We start from the raw sequence: 18,257 nt of genomic DNA, 5'->3' as shown, positions 1-18,257 counted from the left end.
TGTACAACGGAACTTCTATACTAAGGTCAAGCTAAAATGATTTAGGTCCAATCCAGGAAAATCCGATTTCTATTTTGAAAGATGACTTTACCGGTTCCATCCGCAGCTAGCCGTCGAGATACTGTTCGTGATGGACAGTAGGACAGCACAGCTGCGGATGGACTTCTAAATGAAAGCGCGCAAATTTTCTGGTTACATGCTAGCTTCAAAATTATCAACAGACTGAAAGACGTAAGGCAAGCAACATCATTACAGAATTCTCAGTTTGCCAGATTTGATGAAAAATGTTGCTGCGCTGGAAAATAGCCCTCGAGCTACAGCTGGCAGAAATGTGCGTAATGCATCTTGTTTTGCGTTATACCGTATACACATGTTATAATAATCTAGTACTACAGAGTCACAGACACGACAGACGTACGCAATTTGCACCGCGAACAGTTTGGACCGTTCGAGTGTTTTGAGACAGGTATTCCGGCAACACCGACAAAATTAAAATGAACCGATTTTGCCGAAGAACCTAATCAATATAACATAGGATTTACAGTAAAATCCTGGCGAACAATAAATCATAATTTGAATCAACATAAACGTTGTACTCGTCGGTTTGCATTGTTAAATGCATATACGCCATAATTATGCCGCGCAACAAGCCTAAAAATACGTTTTCTGTAATCCTCATACCTCATAATAATATGTACACGTTATGCATTACAGTACATAAAAGTACAGAATTTAATGTATATAGAATTATGCAAAATTAAATCTGTTGGTGCAGAACAATTAGACAATTAAACACTCTCTAGTCTCTAATATTGTTTAAGCCGGTCTGCAACGCCGTCGAAAATTACCGTACCACTGTTAACTTACTATAGTTCCAAAATTACATACACTCTTGTAAAATCTAAGGTGAGTGCAATTGAAGGTTTTTTTCGGTCATCGATTCATCGGACTATGGTACTCGTAATAATATAGGAGTCCCATATCATAGTCCGATGAATCGGGCTATCATGCAAATCAAGCTGGCAACTGCATCGCATTCTTCAATATAAGCCAATTTCTCAGAGGCGGACAAAAAAATATATGTATTAAAATACCTAGGCTTATATCTTCTTTTATAATTTTAAAAACTGGCGTAGTACTAGCTGCAATTGCAAATTGTTCACAAAGTGACGCAAGGAATTGTAAAACAGTTCCGCAAATTAATGTTAGTCTTTAAATAGACATCAGAAGATATTCTGGCATCGACTAATACTGCAAGTAATTGACGGATACACTGGCGCACAATCCCGAAATATTTTTGCTGTCCCAAAACATACTACTGTAGGGTCAAAGAAAGGTCAGGTTTTCGTTGTTATATATTAGCCGTGGCAAGCAACTTATGTAACTTCGAGCCAGATTACTTACTTAAGTCATCCTGTTGCGAATCTAAATCCTAGAAAACCGATCGCAAATCCACTACTGTAGCAGCTGTACCATGTATTGTACAATACACAAAGTCGCGCGCGTTAAGCGTTATCGTTTCACGAGCAGTTACCGTTCCCGCTATAATATTTGCAATTTGGGTTGGTAGATCTTTTCCTGTGCAGATAAGTGCCTGAAGCAGTTATTTAACCAAGAACAAACGTCACGAAATCTCAGAAATAATGGTTACATATATGCGTTTTCGACCCTGCTAGGTCATTTGCGTTCACACCTGCAAAAGTACTGCAAACAGTACCGGAAATGCGAAAACGGCGTTATCCCGCCAAGGATGAAGTCTGCTCACTTGATCCGTTTCGGGATCCAGTTAAAGTGCAATTAGTAATAACAAGCTTCAGCAGCACAATCTTTAATGGGGAAAAGAAAAATCAAGATATCTGTTATGGTACACGCAGTATAATTACTCCAAGCGTTGTATGCGCCGGATTTTTAATAGGAAATGTTAAGTTGTAGATTATCAGAAATATAATTACAACTTTTCTGAAAAACAAATAAGGCATTAAATCGAGGCGGAACAGGTGAGTTGTATTGTACTATTTTTATTGTTTTTTATGTATAGAACTACATTTACGGCATATATATAAAAGGCATTTGCGTATGCCGTATAACCATATATATATAAAGGAAGATCTTATTTTTTGCCATCGATAATTTCGTTATCCGTGGACTGTTAAAACTCTGTGTACAAACGCAAATTTTTATTAAGTAATTTTGTTTACTTCAGCCAATCGTTCATACAATTGCGTTTTTTCAGTGTGTTGTGCTGTTCTGTGCAGCTTACCAGTAAGAATACCGTTAAAAAGCTCACAATGTCAGCAATGCTTAAAGTATAGCTATAAGTTCTAGTACACTATTTTGCGGCATTGTTGCGATCATGTACCTGAGTCGATCGAGCTGTGATATGTCAAAACCTGCATTATTCTGCAATTCATGCTCACCTAGAAATACTTATGAACTACGAGATACTCGTACCTGTTGACTGCGAGAATAAAAAGCAACTTTATGTCGATATGTAACTATATAGATATTCGTCGTGCGTTTGTCAGGCTTCTGTTGTATGACATCGGCAAGCTGAAACCTGAAACTAAGGTTCGTGCTGCTGCTTTTCCCAACTGTTGCATTTATGATACGAACGGAAATCACTGCGATCCAAACCGCAAGCATTATTTCAATGCGCTTGTAATGTATACACTTTCGAATTTCATTGCCACGCAAATCTGTATATACCGGAAAAATACTTCAAAATTTACGGTACAATGCGCCAGTTGCTATAACGGTTTTATGGTCAATCAGTTTTCGAAATATTGAATTCTCAGCCAAATTAGTTTGGTGTTTGAGCTTCGCGTGACTGAGTGCGTATTGAAGGGATGGGACCGACAACGCAGTTCTGTGATGCCCCACTATTATATTCTCGCATAAAGCCTTTCCGCGCATTATGGAATGAAATCTGCGCCCAATAATGATGCATACCCTTTGCATTTGTGCTCGATTGTGCAGGATTACATCTGTGCTCTGGTGAACGAGACACAACTGGCGACCGGAAACATATCTAGCTCCGAACCCGGAAGCTTAAGCGCTGCGCGTCCTTCGCACATCGAAATCTGGTGCTACGGCCTGCTGGCGGTATGTACTGTTTGCAGTTGTGCAGCCTTCGGGATCTGCCTGTACCCGATCATGAAAAAGACATCTTTCAGCATATTCTGACATGGATGATTGGTCTGGCGGTGGGCTGCCTTAGCGGCGTGGCCATACTGCATCTCATTCCGCAGGCGTATGAACTGGACGCCGAACATTATCTGCATAAATCTCTGGGCATTATGGCGGCAATATATTTCTTCTTCCTGTCGGAGCGCATTCTCCGGTTTTCTGTTCAGTATCGTAAGGAAAACAAAGAAAAGGTGAAACTGATTTCTATTCGTGAACGGACATCGTTACCTCTTCTTAACTGTAACCATCATCCGGCGCACGAGGATCTGGCTTCGACAACTGTCACTGACCAAAATCATACTGGGCATGCACTGAATGTGCCGACAGTCTGTCTGGATCGGACGTCTGTTTGTAGAAGCCGGAGACCTAGTGGCGCTATCCACGTGCACGATATATTTCAGCCGACGGAAGCTCAGCTTCGTGAGCAGAATGGGTTTGACAAAACGGCCCAGGCATCTGCGGATTCTGTGCATCCTGATCATGCACGCACCAGCACTTCTGCCCATGCCGAAAATCCTCATGTCCATCTGCACGGTCAGTGCGATTCAGGACAATCACTTAAGACTGTCGCATGGATGATCCTAACAGGCGATGGAGTGTAAGCAAACTTAGGAGTAGAAGTTTATGAGAGCTAAGCTCACAATATCTTCAGAAAATTTGCGTGACTGCACCTTGCAGTCGAGATATACAGTAACAATAATAATTTCAACACTTTTGGTAATATACGTCATAGATATAATTATGGCTATCACATACGTATTTCGTTAATATCTGCTGTGTTATCTGTGAGTAAGTTTACTCAAAATGTCGATAAGCACGTAATACTACGTACGCTGAAGCCGAATATTACTTCCTTGCAACCTTTTGCGTTTTTTAGGCACAAATTGTAAGTGATCACACGTCGTCAGGATCTTTTGTATAAGTGGATTTGCACCCACAATACCTTTCCGGAATACACGAACTGACACGTACATCAATGAGAGATTATGATAATTAAGCAAACGAAGTCTTCGTATAAGATGTAATCATGGTATATCATCATTCATCGACCTATTTTACTATATGTGATATATTTTGTAATTAAGTAACAAAACTGACATTAGCGATTTCCAATGTGGATTGGAAGACAATGTAAAGCTTGACGTTTTTTTCCAGTGTAGACGGTTTAAGTATAGGAGCGGCATTCTCAATGTCTATTCTTCGTGGGATCTCGATTAGCTTGGTAAGTATGTAAGTATTAAGCAGACACTGAATAGGTCATTAACGTTTTTTAAATATTGTACTCGTACACAGAACATGATTACGGTATGTATTTCGGTTTTATTGGAAAATTTAAGTACTTCGATAACATTTTTACTGGTTTTTAACAGTGATCGGTTTGGTTCACTGTTGTCCACACTCTACAGGCGGTTATGTGCGAGGAATTACCTCACGAGCTGGGCGACTTTGCCATTTTGCTGAACACCGGCCTCAGTCTCAAACGAGCTATCCTCTATAACTGCTTGTCCGGACTACCTTGTTTTTTGGGATTTGCTGTTGGAGTGTTTTTGGGTGAATTACCTACGGCCAGCAGTTGGATTTTTGCATTGGCGGCAGGGATGTTTATCTACATTTCCTATGTCAACATGTTACCGGAAATGACCATCGCAGTAGAAACTGCCAGTCAACATAGTGTAAAGGATGGGATGAAAGTATTTTTGATTCAAAATTTTGGATTGCTCTTCGGAATACTGCTCACATATCTGTTAGCTCAATTCGCCGATAAAATATCACTCGAATAAAGTTATTTCCAAATGATGATATCGATCGTTACTTCCGCATCTGATGTTAATCTTTTGAAACGACTATTAACGAAACAAATCCAATGCTTGCGATTTGCTAATAAAAGAACTTTTCATTAGGTTAGCATGCCTTTTATAAAAACATTATTTAACGAAACTCGTGAGTTACCAAACAGGAAATCCAAACAGGCACGATATATTAAACATGTTAACTAGGAAGACAAAGACAAACACTCGGCGAAAATAGGATTGCACAAATTAGAAGATGATTATAACAAAAACGTATTTCAACAACAAACAGAAATACTGGCTGACATTCAGAAACCGGCACTGGTAACTTTGTCGAGGTAGATCATTTAGGCACATGGCTGTATCGTTCCTTGAATAAGGGTTTCCAACAGCCATTCCGTATCACACAGTGGCACATTGCAGTTGCGCGCGGCATCCACCAACTCCGTTGGACACTGTTCTTCATGCATGATAACATGCAGTTGCAATTTTCCCAAACCAGTATCATCCAACAATGTACCTGGAATTTGGAAATACAAAGGCATTCACCTAATTACAACTATGACATTCGGCAACTACAAAGCGATTCACCATACAACCACAAAGTACACCACTTGATAGGCTGATACCCGAAAAAATACAACACTTTCAGTAAGTATAAGTACCAACTATAACATACTGTTTTTAATTAATACGGTTGCAAGCCTTACCCGAAAGAAAATTATGGAATTCTAAAACAACACATTCCGCTCCGGCAGCTCGAACGATCGGTCTCCACACACTTTCTATGGAATTAACAGAAAAAAATCCCAACCGCCTACCCTTCAGTAAACCATGAGATCTCGGCTTCCTGAAACCACCGTACCAACAGTTACATACTGCATTCGCGGCAGATGGATATTTTCTTTTCGTGCCAGTTCTCACCATTCGACGACTGCTCCTGCACCACTTGTAGAACGTCCCGCAGGTAACCGGAAGCTCTGGAACAAACTAAATTTGTTTTCAGCCATCAGTTCATCAATCCAGCGATGAGAAATGCACGGTATATTGGCTGCTAAACATTGAAAATATTTCGCCGTCCGACTGTAGGTAGGTGCCAGTAACATTTTGTTGCCAGCTGACTAGAAAAGTCCAAAAATGCATTCAAATTATCATCATAACAGGTGTCATCCGGAAAAGCTGCTGCTTACTTTTGATAACTCAGAAAATGTTGACCACACTTTCCCGCCAACTGATTCAATCTCCGCAGTCAGTTTAGAGCGAGAAAATGATCCATCCTTAGCCGACCCTTCGGAAAATATGAAATTCCATCCAGAGAGAAACCCAGCTAAGAAATTCAGAAATGAGTTACCTCTTCGGTCTCAGCTCTCGTACTGAATATGAATAAAACTAACAATAAGTAAGTTAGTATATGAATTCAAAAAATTCCAAGCAGTTCACCATAATGCTACAAAAAATTTTGTTGCAAATACTACTTTTGGCTTCACTGGCCGTTCCATGGAGAGATGTTCGCGGCGAAGAGGTGCTGCTTCCAGAACCATTTGCTAACTTCTCTGTGTCGACGCTCTTGGCCGATTCAGGCCGTGAAGCGGCTAAACAGCGGCAATGTTCCATTTTCAAAGCGACAGATGCAAGTATTTTTTCATCGGAAACGACCACGCTGTACCTTTGAGCAATTTTTTCGGTCTGGCAGCCGACGGCTTATTGCCATCTGCGGTTCCAGCCACCGCTTGGTCCGTTTCACTCACTGGCATGCGGCGCTTTTGGTCTTTAAAATTGCGAAACTCCTCTAAATCAGGAACCTTTACCATAATACTTTCGATCGGAGGATGATTTCTGCGAAGAAAAATCACGATTTACACAAACTGAGAACATCGTACTCGCGATTTTCATCCAATTTTATTACTTTATTTTATGCTTACAGCGTTGAAGTGAGAAATCTAAAACTGTAAAAGAGTTTCGTGGGCACAAATATTGCTGGCAGTTTAACGCTAAGCAAGCAATTATTGTCAGTTCATTCTAAATTTAAGGCAACATCCATATTAACGTCAAAATACTAAATATAAGACAAAATAACTCATTCAACTTAAAATAAACGCCTTTAGCAGCCTAGTTCTTTAAAATTAAATAAAGGGCCTACTTCACGACTGTTCCGCGTCTGTTTTTGAACACATGCTTCCCATCTTCCCGGAACTCGGTCACAGTAACCACATCATACAGCGTTTTTCCCTGCCGCAAAATGTTCACATCCAGACCGGGCTGGATCATATCCTTCTGTTTCATCACATAGTTCGGAGGTAGAATTTCGGCTTTTTTGTCTTCAAACCATTCCACTTCAAAATTCCTATGCATATCGAAACAACGCGATAATTCTACTGATTTCTGAAAACAAAACATAGTCGCAAAGTAGGATGCGGAAGGACATACTTTTTGTCTGCGTCGACGCCCAGCACTCGCGCTAAATACCAGCGGTCTTCGAGGAATTTGGAGTCTTTAAACAAGCCAAAGACAAGTTCCCCTTTCTGATATTCGCTGTCGCCAATGCGCAATGCATTGTCATCGGCATGTTGTGCGGCTTGTGCCGTTTCTGGCATGGGCTCCTCCATTCTCGCTTTTGTCCAAACAATAGGATTACAACTTAAGCAGGTATGCAATCGTTGCGTCAACACCGCCGCAACGTAACCGATAGAGTTCCGACAAAATACCTGATATTATTGTTGCTTCGCGATTCTTTTAGTCCTTGTACTCACTCAAGCAGGGCGCTGCTGCAAAAGTTTTCGAATCCGGTTACCATTTCCTCATTCTAGCACAAAATTATCAGAATTATAGCAAGATTACTATTGTTGTAATCATATAATTGTAAGTTTTTGTATTTGTTGTTAATGGTGCAACCATTCGCACCGCAAAAAGACAAAACGCGCGGTGTAAGTTTCATGTACGGATTAAAATCAAAAATTAATGTACACATTTTTGTACTTCAAGGACAGCTGACAGCGGCGCGCTACATACAAACGAAAGATGCAAGCTTGAAACTGGAATATTCCCAAATAATCGTAATAATATTTTTTATCGCAGTTAGTAATATTTATGATGATTTAACAAACACAAGTTAATATTCAGTAATTTTTGACAAAATTCTAACAATTGTAAACTTCGTTTTAGAGAAGGAAGGATTGCTCAGCAGGCTGCCAGGCACAAACCGCACAGCAAACAGCGCTCGCAAGTTCGTAATGGACGGGCATTTAAATTCTATACTTACTCTATAGCCTGCGGCTATAACAGCCACCAACGGAATACGGCTACCACTATGAATCCGCCATCCAGGTAGCAGGTATGAAGTATGAACCAGGAATGTACTACAAGTAATTTTTATTAATAGCAGTTAAATTAAATTTTTTTTTTAATTTTATGATTTACTGTAGGTGAACGCATTTGTATAAGCTATCATAGATACTATTAATTTTTTATCATCTGATTATTGATGCCTTGTTTATGTGTTGTTATTACAGTAGAAGTATTAATTTTGCAGCTTCGAACACATGAAGAAGAAAGTGCAGGTGTTTTTTATTTCTTGTTATATTTTGCTGCTTTTAGAGACACTACAAATTACAATGACAAGTGAGAAAAAAATAATTCCCATTGGTAATAAGCGATCCAAATTTGGTATAAGCTCGTAATAAATACTACAGTAACTTCTCCGATATAAAGTAATTATAGTCTCACTACGGAAGCTGCTGACCTCAAATAGCGCAGAAGACTAAAGAAGTATTTTATTCTCGAAATTTAAGTTCTTATACGAGTACGCTAAGTCCAGACTCCAAATACAGAAAAAAGCGACAAATCTGACAGAAGCTGAGAAGCCGCACAGCGACGAGTCATCAAATGGCCATCAATGCAAATCTATAAGTTTGATTACTGCGGCAGCGTAACTGAACTTATTTCTATTCAACGCTGAAATGGACAAGCTGTTCTACTTGACCATTTTATTCTACAAAAATGTCCAAGTTTCCAACATCGAGAACTATTTCGTCCAACTGACTTTCGGGATATCGTAGTGTTCTGATAAAGCATCAAGGTGCTTGTTGAATTCTTCCACTCGTTGTTTATGAGTCTTCTCCGCTTTCTTCATAATCCTCTCCACCTGACGCTTTTCCTGCATCTCTTGGAATTTTAATTCCGCTGGTGTCTTTGAGGATGCTTTGGAAGGTTTATCGGACAACGTCTTTTTCATCTGAATGTCTTCATGCGAATTTGGAGCATTTGAAGATTCATCATTCGATGGGATCGTCTTCTTTTTCTTCTTCCGGATTCCAGCCTCTCCCGCTCCACTCGTTTTCAGTTTCAGCGAGCTTTTCACTACCATGGAATATTGATCAGACATGGCTCGGCTAGAAGGAGTGAATGAGGATTGAGGACTCAATAAGTGACACTAACAGTCAACAGAGTCAGGCCAGACTCACAATCAGAGCCGATGTTCCTCGAATTTACAATCAGTGATCGAATCCAACGCACAGTGCAACTTCTGAAATTAAGTACAGCTAAACTTACACCAGCTTCACGCAAATCTTCTCGGCAGAACCCAAAATTCGCTTCGCTCAAAACAAAGGCACAAATGACAAATTTAACAGAAAAGAAAACATTTTAAGCACTGGCAATCATAACTATTGTACCGTAGTGCATATGGTGCATACATTGATCATGGGGCTGCCACCCATTTCGCCTACGGGACATTTCGCCTAAAGGACATTTCGCCTAAAGGACATTTCGCCTAAAGGACATTTCGCCTAACATTTGTTTCGAAATTCGAATCATAAATAACACACCTAAGAAACCAAAGAAAACCTAAGAAACCTAAAAAAAACCTAAGAAATCTGAGAAACCTAAGAAAACCTAAGAAACGTAAGGAAACCCAAGAAACCTAAGAAAACCTAAGCAACATAAGAAAACCTAAGAAAACAAGAAATATAAGAAAAAAATGAGAAACCATAAGAAAACGCTTTTGGTAGGCCTAATCAATCCTATACTTATCTTTTCGAGTACGATATCGCGCAATAAAATGTGAATTCTGTATGCGTCACCGAAGGATGACACATAGCAAAAAACGAGAATGCGTTGGGCCAGTAATAAGCTGTGGATCACCAGATAAAGCGCAAGCACTGACTGCTAAATGAATCGTGCTTTAAGCCTGCATACACAAAAATGAATTGTACTGCAGGGTCACAGGCTCACATTAATCCGAATGCTTGAGGGTGATTGTTAATTTATCACTTAACTGATCAATGTAATGCCGTTTACTCAATGTAACTTCACTAATTTAATTAGCGTAATTAATTAATGTATTAAGAATTAGGCAGTAACGCAATCTAAACTACATCATAAATTACTAATAGCAATAGCTTATAGTAATTACTAAATTAGCAATTAGTCAGTCACTAATAGTCAGTTACTAATAGCAGCATTTAGTAATGCAGATAAATACTCAATAAATTAGTAATGCAGATTAATACTCAATCACATTTATTAGTAAATTAGCTAATAAACTTAAAACTCTTCAACATGTTACGGGTGGCCACTGTGTAAAGCTCCGTTGGCTATACTGAACCACGGAGGTGAATGTGTATGTGAAATAGAAAACGCAGCTTCGAAGCTGCGTTTTGTAATTCATCTGTGGATCACGTAGCGGACCAATAAGCGCAGCCGTTAGCATTCGGCTTGAGAATGTTGTGGTGACTAACTCGCGTTATCTTTCACGGGCGCGCAACGGAGCGTTGTGCCCCACTTCAGGCAAAACATCAGTGAAATAATTCTCATAGGATTGATTACCCTTAGTATCAGCGTTATTTAGGATTCGAATCGAATTTACAGGCGAAATGTCCCGTAGGCGAAATGTCCCATAGGCGAAATTGGCTGATACCGACCGATCATGGCACTGCATGCATATTACTTTTGCGAAGAAAATAGCGCTGCATATTTTCTGAAGTTATATTATATTATGTAATAATAATAATATAGCTTCAAGCTATGGATCCATGTCGTGTGATATTGTAACTTGTAAGGTTGTAACTGAAGAAAGACAGAAATTAACTGAGAGTAGAGAGAAATCTAACTTTTGTAAACTCAGGAGAGACAGACATGTAAACTTTTGTAACTCAGGAGAGATAGAATTGCTGTAACTGAGGACAGACAGGGTGCAGATGCATGGGAGGAGCAGGTTATGTGAACGGTGAAAGAATGCACTGAATTCCATGGCCAGTTGATCCAGAGTTTCAAGCGCTATTTTTGCGTTTACCCTTCCATAAAACTTGTTAACCTACATCTCAGAAGAAAGAGAAAAAATTTATAAGCTTTTTGATCTCTGATTAGTAATTATTTATGGCGAACCAAGAAAGTTATGCTTGTTTTGGTTTCTCGTAGACAATGCATAGGGTGCAAGCAACGCCCCCATCGCACGGACCCATGCTGTGTCTATGAGAAACCGAAGCGAACATAACTTCCTTGGTTCCCTATAAAAACCTACTCTCGAGATATCAAAAAAATTCTGAAATTTTATTCTCTGTTCTGAAGCATTGACTGGAATGTTTCATTAGGGAGACATAGAAAAACGGAGGCTGCAAGTTTTGGAGATCAAGTGGCAGTCGCGACTTGGATCTGCTAGCCAGACTAATACATGTAAGCGCGTACGCGAGGTGGCTGCCGCAGACCAGCTCGCTAAAACGGGCCGACAGCGATGCACTCAAGGAAACTTCCCAGTAAACAAATTCCACAACAACGTTTTTTTTCGATTTTAATTATGTAATCAAACCGTCCATTTTCTTCGCAATGCGGCTACGAGCCGCGCCACGCGAGTGTTTGTAACAGGCATTAGGCACTAAATCTTTCAGTGCAACTGCACAACGCGCATACGCGGCCAGTACAGCCAGTGCAGCTCAAAATCGAAAATTTTTTCGCCAGAAATGGTTTGTAATTTTGTGTGTGCAGTTTTGTCGCACTGGAACTGTCTGGATAGATGGAATATTTTCCGAAGGACGTAGCGCTGCAAACGTCCACGGGTATATATATATATATATATATATGTATATATATACCTGTAGGTATGGATCCATGTCGAGTCATATTGTAACTTGTAAGTTTGTAACACAGGACAGACAGAACGTTAACTGACAACAGAGAGAAATTTACTGTAAACTCAAAGAGAGACAGAAATGCTGTAACTCAGGATGGGCAGAGATGCAGAGGTAGAGGTGGAGCATGTATGTGAACAGTGAAAGAACGCACTGAATGTCATCAGTTGATCCCAAAGTTTGAAGCACTAGTTTTTTTGTTTACCTTTCCATAAAAGTTCCTAACCAACATCTCAGAAAATAGAAAGAAAAATTTGACGCTTTTTGATCTCTGATAAGTGTTTTTTTGTGGGGAACCAAGAAAGTTATGCTTGTTTTGGTTTCTCGTAGACATAGCATAGGGTGCAAGCAACGCCTCCATCGGACGGACCTATGCTAAGTCTACGAGAAACCAAAACAAAACTAACCTTCTTGGTTCTCCATAAAAACCTACTTTCAAAATATCAAAAAATTCTAAAATTTTATTCTCTATTCTGAAACATTAACTGGGAAGGTTTGTTAAAGTGACAACGAAAAACTGATGCTGCAAGTTTTGGAGATAGTGGCAGTCGGAATCAGGTACTCGTACCCAAAGTCGAGACTAATACACGTATGCGCGTACGCGAGGTGGTTGCACTTGCCGCAGACTATTTCGCTGAAATAGCCGTCCAGCTTGCACTCAGGCAATCTTCCCAGTAAACAACTCCACAACAGAAGTTTTTTGCAGTTATTAACTTATTATGTAATAAAACCCGTCCTTCGGAACAGTCCCCACGGGGGGACGCCCCGCTAGAGTTTTCTTACAGAGCGTGAGAATGAGCTTCTTTTCAGTGCGTTATTAGAACTAAGAATCTGACAACTTGTAAACTTCCGCCGAAGTGTTCATTGCCATAGAATCTGACAGCTCAGATAATATGGCGTACCAAATACCTCACCCCCGTAAACTTAAAACTCCGAACACTAACACGTAAAACACTAAAACGTAAAACGTATGTAAAACACTAAAACACTAAAACGTAAAACACAAACGTAAAACATAAAACACTAAAACGTAAAACACTAAAACACTAAAACGTAAAACACTAATACTAAAACGTAAAACACTATAACGTAAAACGTAAAACACTAAAACGTAAAACCGTAAAACGTAAAACACAATACCGTAAAACTCAGAACTCAGAATCGTAAACCTCAGAACTCAGAATCATAGAACTTGAAACTGTAAACCATGAAACATGAAGTCGTGGTTTTCGTGGACTGGAAAAATTTTTCACTTTTCAGATTTCCAATTCCACAAGAAAAGCAAAAATAAACGGTAGTTCCACCAACGCCAATCCAATCCAAAATCACCGCCTAACTCCAATAATTAAGTAGAATTCCATTAATATTATTGGAATTGGCATTGTGGAATTGGAACTCTGAAAAGTGAAGAAATGTCTGTCCACGAAAACCACGATTTCATGTTTCATGGTTTACAGTTTCAAGTTCTACGATTCTGAGTTCTGAGGTTTACGATTCTGAGTTTTACGGTATTGTGTTTTACGTTTTACGGTTTTACGTTTTAGTGTTTCACGTTTTAGTGTTTTAGTGTTTTACATACGTTTTACGTTTTAGTGTTTTACGTGTTAGTGTTCTGAGTTTTAAGTTTTAAGGTTTACGGGGGTGAGGTATTTGGTACGCCATAAGATAAGGCCATAGCCGTGTGAAAAAAGGTAGGTGCTGGAATGCAAAAACCAAGAACGATGATAAACGGGCAATGGTTTTCCGTTTTCAGCTTCGACTGCTTCGTCGTAACTTTTGCTTGTTTTTCGTGATTTATGAGCGTTTTTTAAGTGAGGACACTGGTGGGCTGTAAAAATTGTAGGCCAGATTTTGATGCGGTTTCGCAAAACAGCGTCTCAAGTCTTAGCAAAATTTGACCAGCTACTACGCTTACGTACAGTACCTTTTCTGAGTTTTCTCACCTTTTCAGCTCTTTGACAGGTTCAGTGCATGGTAATTCTGCATTGTTTGTTTTCCTAGAGCACTTGGAATGGCTGTCCAGCCTTCGCCACCGCAAGGCTGCTACTATGTGGCCACAGCTTACCAGAGCAACGTTGTGAAGTACGCCGCCAGTGGTCATTTCACAACGAAGGACCATTTAGAGTTGCTGACGGTTCGGACAAATTATCTGGAATTATCGCGAGTAGATGGCGATGATCTGCAGGATGTCAGACAGCTCAATTTCTCCGCCGCTGTCAGTGGGCTGTGGGCATTTCGCCCTGAAGCCGACAGCCATCATGCTGTCTTGATTCTCACTCGGCGGCATCATCTGATTATGTTGCAGTTTGAAAACTCTTCTTCGGGAATCAAAATCGTTGAACGGGGCGCGGGCAAATTTCCCAGCAATGCTGATCTGATTCTACTGGAAAGCGGTCCTCTCGCTGCCTTTCATTATCATCCTCGCACCACAATCTGTCTTGCATTGTTCAGGCAGCGACTGGAAATTATCCAGTTCACATCGGCTCTTAAATTTGAGACATTTCCCATCCGTGTGGATACGCACGATATCGGTGGCATCGTCGGACTGGGATTTCTACAGCCTAATGAAAATAATTATTCTCTGGCCATCCTACAGACCACCATCAGAATGCACGAGGGTCTACCCTTGCAGGGGCCGCTGTTAACGTTTTCCTCCCTTAATATGAAAACCAGGGAAAAGGAGAAGGTTGAATCGTCATTTACAAAGTTAGACTTCGAAGCGGATTTGATGCTGGTTGTGGATCTCCCGACGGAAGCACCAGGTGTGCTGGTTGTTGGCAACGGTGCAGTGCAGTATTTCAACACAAAGGAGTACGCGAGCGCCGTTTCCCCGTTTTTAACACGTGCAGGAGTTATATCTTCGTGCGAGCTGTACAGGGATACTGTTCGGATGGTCGTGACGTACTTGTTGGGATACAGTGACGGGCGACTTGTGTTGGTAATTTATCGCCATTGTCCACACAACATGGAGGAGCGTATTCGCTTAAAACTTCCCCCTTGTAAATTGAATGTGGAACTCTTGGGTGTTGCCGCAGTTGCACAAACGGTACAAATGATTGTCGATGTCTGAATATAAGCCGTGCAGTTGCTTTTACTTTTTCCTTAGTTTTCCAACAACTGACAGTTCTGTTTTGGAAGTGCGTTTATAACTATCAGGCGATTTAATTTATTTTTTCTGGTTTTAGCTGTCTGTTATTGGCGATGGTCTAGTGTTTCTGGGCTCATGTGCAGGCCCTGGATCTCTTATCCTCCGTATTCGCGAAAACATTAACACGGAAACGAAAAACTATTTCGATGTGATTTCTACATTTCCTGCATTGGGATCGGTTTTGGAGTTGGAGGTTATGAAGCACTCACAGAAACAAGGTTTGGACGAGTGCTCGTTGTTAGCTTGCACGGCCGATACCTTTGGCAACAGTCTGACTATAATACGCAGTGGCATAAAACTGGAAGACCCCATGGAAATTCCATTGTGCGGCATGGTTAACGTATGGTGCGTTAAATTTCCCGCATTGAATTCAGAGGATGTTTTCGTGTTCTCAACACTGACTGATACGCGTTGTGCCATACTGCAGTCTGAGGATTTGTGCGAACTGGACGTTCCTGTCGATGGCGCTTTTACAACAAACAGTCGGACTCTCCTGTGTGATGCGTTGATCGACTACAACGAGCCTTCAATCCTGCAGGTTACACCGATTAGCGTTGTGCTAATAAAACGAGAAATTAATACTGTGATTAGTGAACTGAAATTCCATGAAGAAGTGATATCGAAGGCAAAGTTATGCGACCAAGTGCTTGTGATCTGCCGCGGTCGGAAAATAGAAGTTATAAGTTTCGCTGATAAAGCCCATCCACAGTGCACAAAAATCTATGAATGTGGAAATGAAATATGTGGCCTTGAAGTTTTTCCCGGCCCAACGGGATCGTTATTCTGTGCTGTCGGCGAATGGCAGAGCTTTAATGTGTCTGTGTTGAAAGTTGCCGATGGGGAAGTGATCGAATCGAATTTGGTTCCGGATGCGCGCTCACTACCTCGGAGCCTGACTTTCTGCAATTTTGGTCCGGCGTCTTTTCTGTTCTGCGGATTTGGTGATGGGAGTGTTACGTATTTCCGATTTGATACAGCGACGTTGCGAATGTTCGACCCCAAGCGTGTTGCAATGGGCACTCGGCCGTTCGCTTTTGTCAGATTTCCTGTCCACGACAGTCAGAATGTTTTCGTATGCTCCGATCGACCATGTGTTATCTCGTTTCGTAATGGACGACTGAGTTTTGCCAACGTGAACATTCCTAATGTTGTTGATATTTGTTCATTGGAAGGACTGGACAATGCCGCATTAGATCCAGAGAGTCTTATGATTGTTACCAATGAATCACTGCTTGTTGGCCAGCTGGAGGATATCCAAAAGCTTCACTTGATTCCGTTGCCTTTGGGCTTTCAGGCTTTTCAGTTTGCTTATCAGGCTGATTCGCACATGTTTGGTGTCATTGGTGACCGGAAGGATTGTCGTGTAAATCGGTTTTCCAGTGCTAAACCCACATACGAGGAGGAGGAAGAGCGTGTGCTGTATATTCTCGATCGAAATTCTTTTGAAGTGGTCACTTCCTATCGAAACGACGACCGAGAGGAATATATCTGTTGCATTTGCAGCTGGAATCCGGAAGAAACATCTTATTTTATCATGGGGACGGAGAAAAAAGTGGAAGCCGCGAATGATGTGGGTTTTGTGTTGCGTGGTTCGGTTTTTGTGCTGCAGCTCATTAACAGTCGTTTGCAAGTGATATTAAGTTACAGCTGCAACCAACCAGTTCATTTTGTATCGCCATACGGAAAATACCTTTTAGCTGCTGGCGAAACGGAGTTATATTTGTATGAATGGTTGGGGCATCAAATTGACCTTTGCCATAGATTCGAAACGGGAGGCGCGATGATTTCCAGTCTGGATGTACTCGGGAATACTATCCTAATAGGCGACATGCACAAATCGGTGATCTTGCTTCAGTATAATAAGGATCAAGGCTTAAGTGTTACTGGACGAGAACAGTCCAGCTACTTTTTGCAGAATGCCGCTTTAATTGACGAGACTACTGCGATAGTATCGGATGACTGGGGAAATTTGGCTGCCATGAAATTCACTGGAAAAAAGCTCAAAAGTGCGCTCCTGGAAGAGGATAATTGTCAGATTATGGACATGATCGCTGGTATCAACATGTGTGATCTGGTGACTACAATTCAAAGAGGCATGCTTATACCAGAAGATTCTGTGGGGGAATGTTCCATTAAAATTCGGAACAGTTTAGTTTTTGGAACTAGCAAGGGACAACTTGGTGTGGTTTTCGAATTAGACAGTGAATTGTAAGTATACGTGAATTCTTGGCATAAACTTAATTATTTGTCATATCGTATTCTCAACGGACTTGCTATCTACTTTAGTATCTAGTACTACAATACATGCTAAAAATCAGATCTAATAAACCGTAGTTTTTGACTGACGCATATCAATTTTAGGTTCTCCTTGCTGGCATATATCGAGAGTCAGATGATGAAGCAGAAGCGTGACCGAGCGCTAAATGCCGCTGATGCTGCTGAAGCTATGAAATTCTACAATGGACTGATGGAAGCGGATCATTTTGGGTTTGTCAATGGAGATCTTGTAGAGACATTCTTGCATTTGCGACCGGATGAGATGTCTAAGATATTGAAAGGATTCAAAGGACCTGTTAAGGATGGAAAGGTCCAGCGCTATAGCGTTGCGGATGTGACGAAGTTTTTGGATGATTTGGTGCGGCTGCACTGAACACTGTATTTCTAGATGCTTCAGGAAAAAATAGTGATGCTTACTTGATTACCAGTATTTACATCTTTTCTGGTTGTTAATCTACCAGCTTTGTACAAGCTCGTGCTTTTGAATTTTGATATCGTATGAGTTATCTCAGTTCTCATTCACACCGATTGTTAACTGATGTTTTTGTTCTTGTTACTTAATTGTTTTGTATTGCAACTTGTATTTTATGTTCTTAGTTTTGAGTACATACAGTGATAATTTGTTGCTTGCTCTTGGGTTGAAATGGGATAAAAGCATGAAACTATTTCTGAAAGATCCAGTGGGATGCAGTGGTGCCGTTTTGTTGTAAAGCTACTTTGTTAATTTTTGATTTT

The 18,257-nt window shown here is 40.6% G+C and overlaps 4 protein-coding genes across 18 annotated transcripts; 2 read left to right on the top strand and 2 right to left on the bottom strand.

Annotated features, from left to right (window-relative positions):
- The first annotated feature begins 2,437 nt into the window (after nt 1-2,437).
- LOC129589841 (metal cation symporter ZIP14-like) lies at nt 2,438-4,983 on the top strand. Its single transcript, XM_055484738.1, is given in 5 exon segments — nt 2,438-3,160; nt 3,163-3,784; nt 4,064-4,072; nt 4,342-4,408; nt 4,593-4,983. Coding segments are annotated over 5 exon segments (1,314 nt in total). The 5' UTR covers nt 2,438-2,919; the 3' UTR covers nt 4,968-4,983.
- A 77-nt stretch (nt 4,984-5,060) lies between these two features.
- On the bottom strand, nt 5,061-8,179 carry LOC129589818 (TP53-binding protein 1-like). 4 transcript variants are annotated; one of them, XM_055484701.1, is made up of 10 exons: nt 7,986-8,179; nt 7,682-7,779; nt 7,404-7,587; nt 7,117-7,320; nt 6,643-6,812; nt 6,452-6,568; nt 6,167-6,303; nt 5,901-6,097; nt 5,687-5,826; nt 5,061-5,496 (listed from the first exon to the last, which is right to left on the bottom strand). In XM_055484701.1, the coding sequence occupies exons 3-10, from the start codon at nt 7,580-7,582 to the stop codon at nt 5,324-5,326; spliced, it is 1,317 nt and encodes a 438-aa protein (XP_055340676.1). In that variant the 5' UTR covers nt 7,583-7,587; nt 7,682-7,779; nt 7,986-8,179; the 3' UTR covers nt 5,061-5,323. The 4 variants fall into 4 exon arrangements, with proteins under 4 accessions (XP_055340676.1, XP_055340700.1, XP_055340684.1 ...); XM_055484725.1 differs by having other exon boundaries at nt 7,682-7,741; XM_055484709.1 differs by lacking the exon at nt 7,986-8,179 and adding an exon at nt 7,953-7,971.
- A 67-nt stretch (nt 8,180-8,246) lies between these two features.
- LOC129589739 (DNA damage-binding protein 1-like) lies at nt 8,247-18,179 on the top strand. 7 transcript variants are annotated; one of them, XM_055484624.1, is made up of 5 exons: nt 12,878-12,989; nt 13,767-13,788; nt 14,099-15,143; nt 15,283-17,453; nt 17,607-18,179. In XM_055484624.1, the coding sequence occupies exons 3-5, from the start codon at nt 14,109-14,111 to the stop codon at nt 17,893-17,895; spliced, it is 3,495 nt and encodes a 1,164-aa protein (XP_055340599.1). In that variant the 5' UTR covers nt 12,878-12,989; nt 13,767-13,788; nt 14,099-14,108; the 3' UTR covers nt 17,896-18,179. The 7 variants fall into 7 exon arrangements, with proteins under 7 accessions (XP_055340615.1, XP_055340599.1, XP_055340575.1 ...); XM_055484640.1 differs by lacking the exons at nt 12,878-12,989; nt 13,767-13,788 and adding an exon at nt 8,247-8,307; XM_055484600.1 differs by lacking the exon at nt 12,878-12,989 and having other exon boundaries at nt 13,600-13,788.
- Nucleotides 8,735-11,238, bottom strand: LOC129589787 (protein FAM32A-like). Of its 6 annotated transcripts, none has more exons than XM_055484653.1 (3): nt 11,084-11,238; nt 9,437-9,498; nt 8,735-9,332 (listed from the first exon to the last, which is right to left on the bottom strand). In XM_055484653.1, the coding sequence occupies exons 1-3, from the start codon at nt 11,221-11,223 to the stop codon at nt 8,998-9,000; spliced, it is 537 nt and encodes a 178-aa protein (XP_055340628.1). In that variant the 5' UTR covers nt 11,224-11,238; the 3' UTR covers nt 8,735-8,997. The 6 variants fall into 6 exon arrangements, 5 of the variants coding, with proteins under 5 accessions (XP_055340628.1, XP_055340646.1, XP_055340637.1 ...); XM_055484671.1 differs by lacking the exon at nt 11,084-11,238 and adding an exon at nt 10,895-11,077; XM_055484662.1 differs by lacking the exon at nt 11,084-11,238 and adding an exon at nt 9,647-10,888.
- Nucleotides 18,180-18,257: the final 78 nt, after the last annotated feature.

This window comes from Paramacrobiotus metropolitanus, unplaced genomic scaffold, assembly GCF_019649055.1.
Source record: "Paramacrobiotus metropolitanus isolate TYO unplaced genomic scaffold, Prichtersi_v1.0 Parri_scaffold0000002, whole genome shotgun sequence".
Lineage (NCBI taxonomy): Eukaryota > Metazoa > Tardigrada > Eutardigrada > Parachela > Macrobiotidae > Paramacrobiotus > Paramacrobiotus metropolitanus.
Note: the sequence above shows the minus strand (reverse complement) of the source record. Positions and strands in the feature narration are given on the sequence as shown.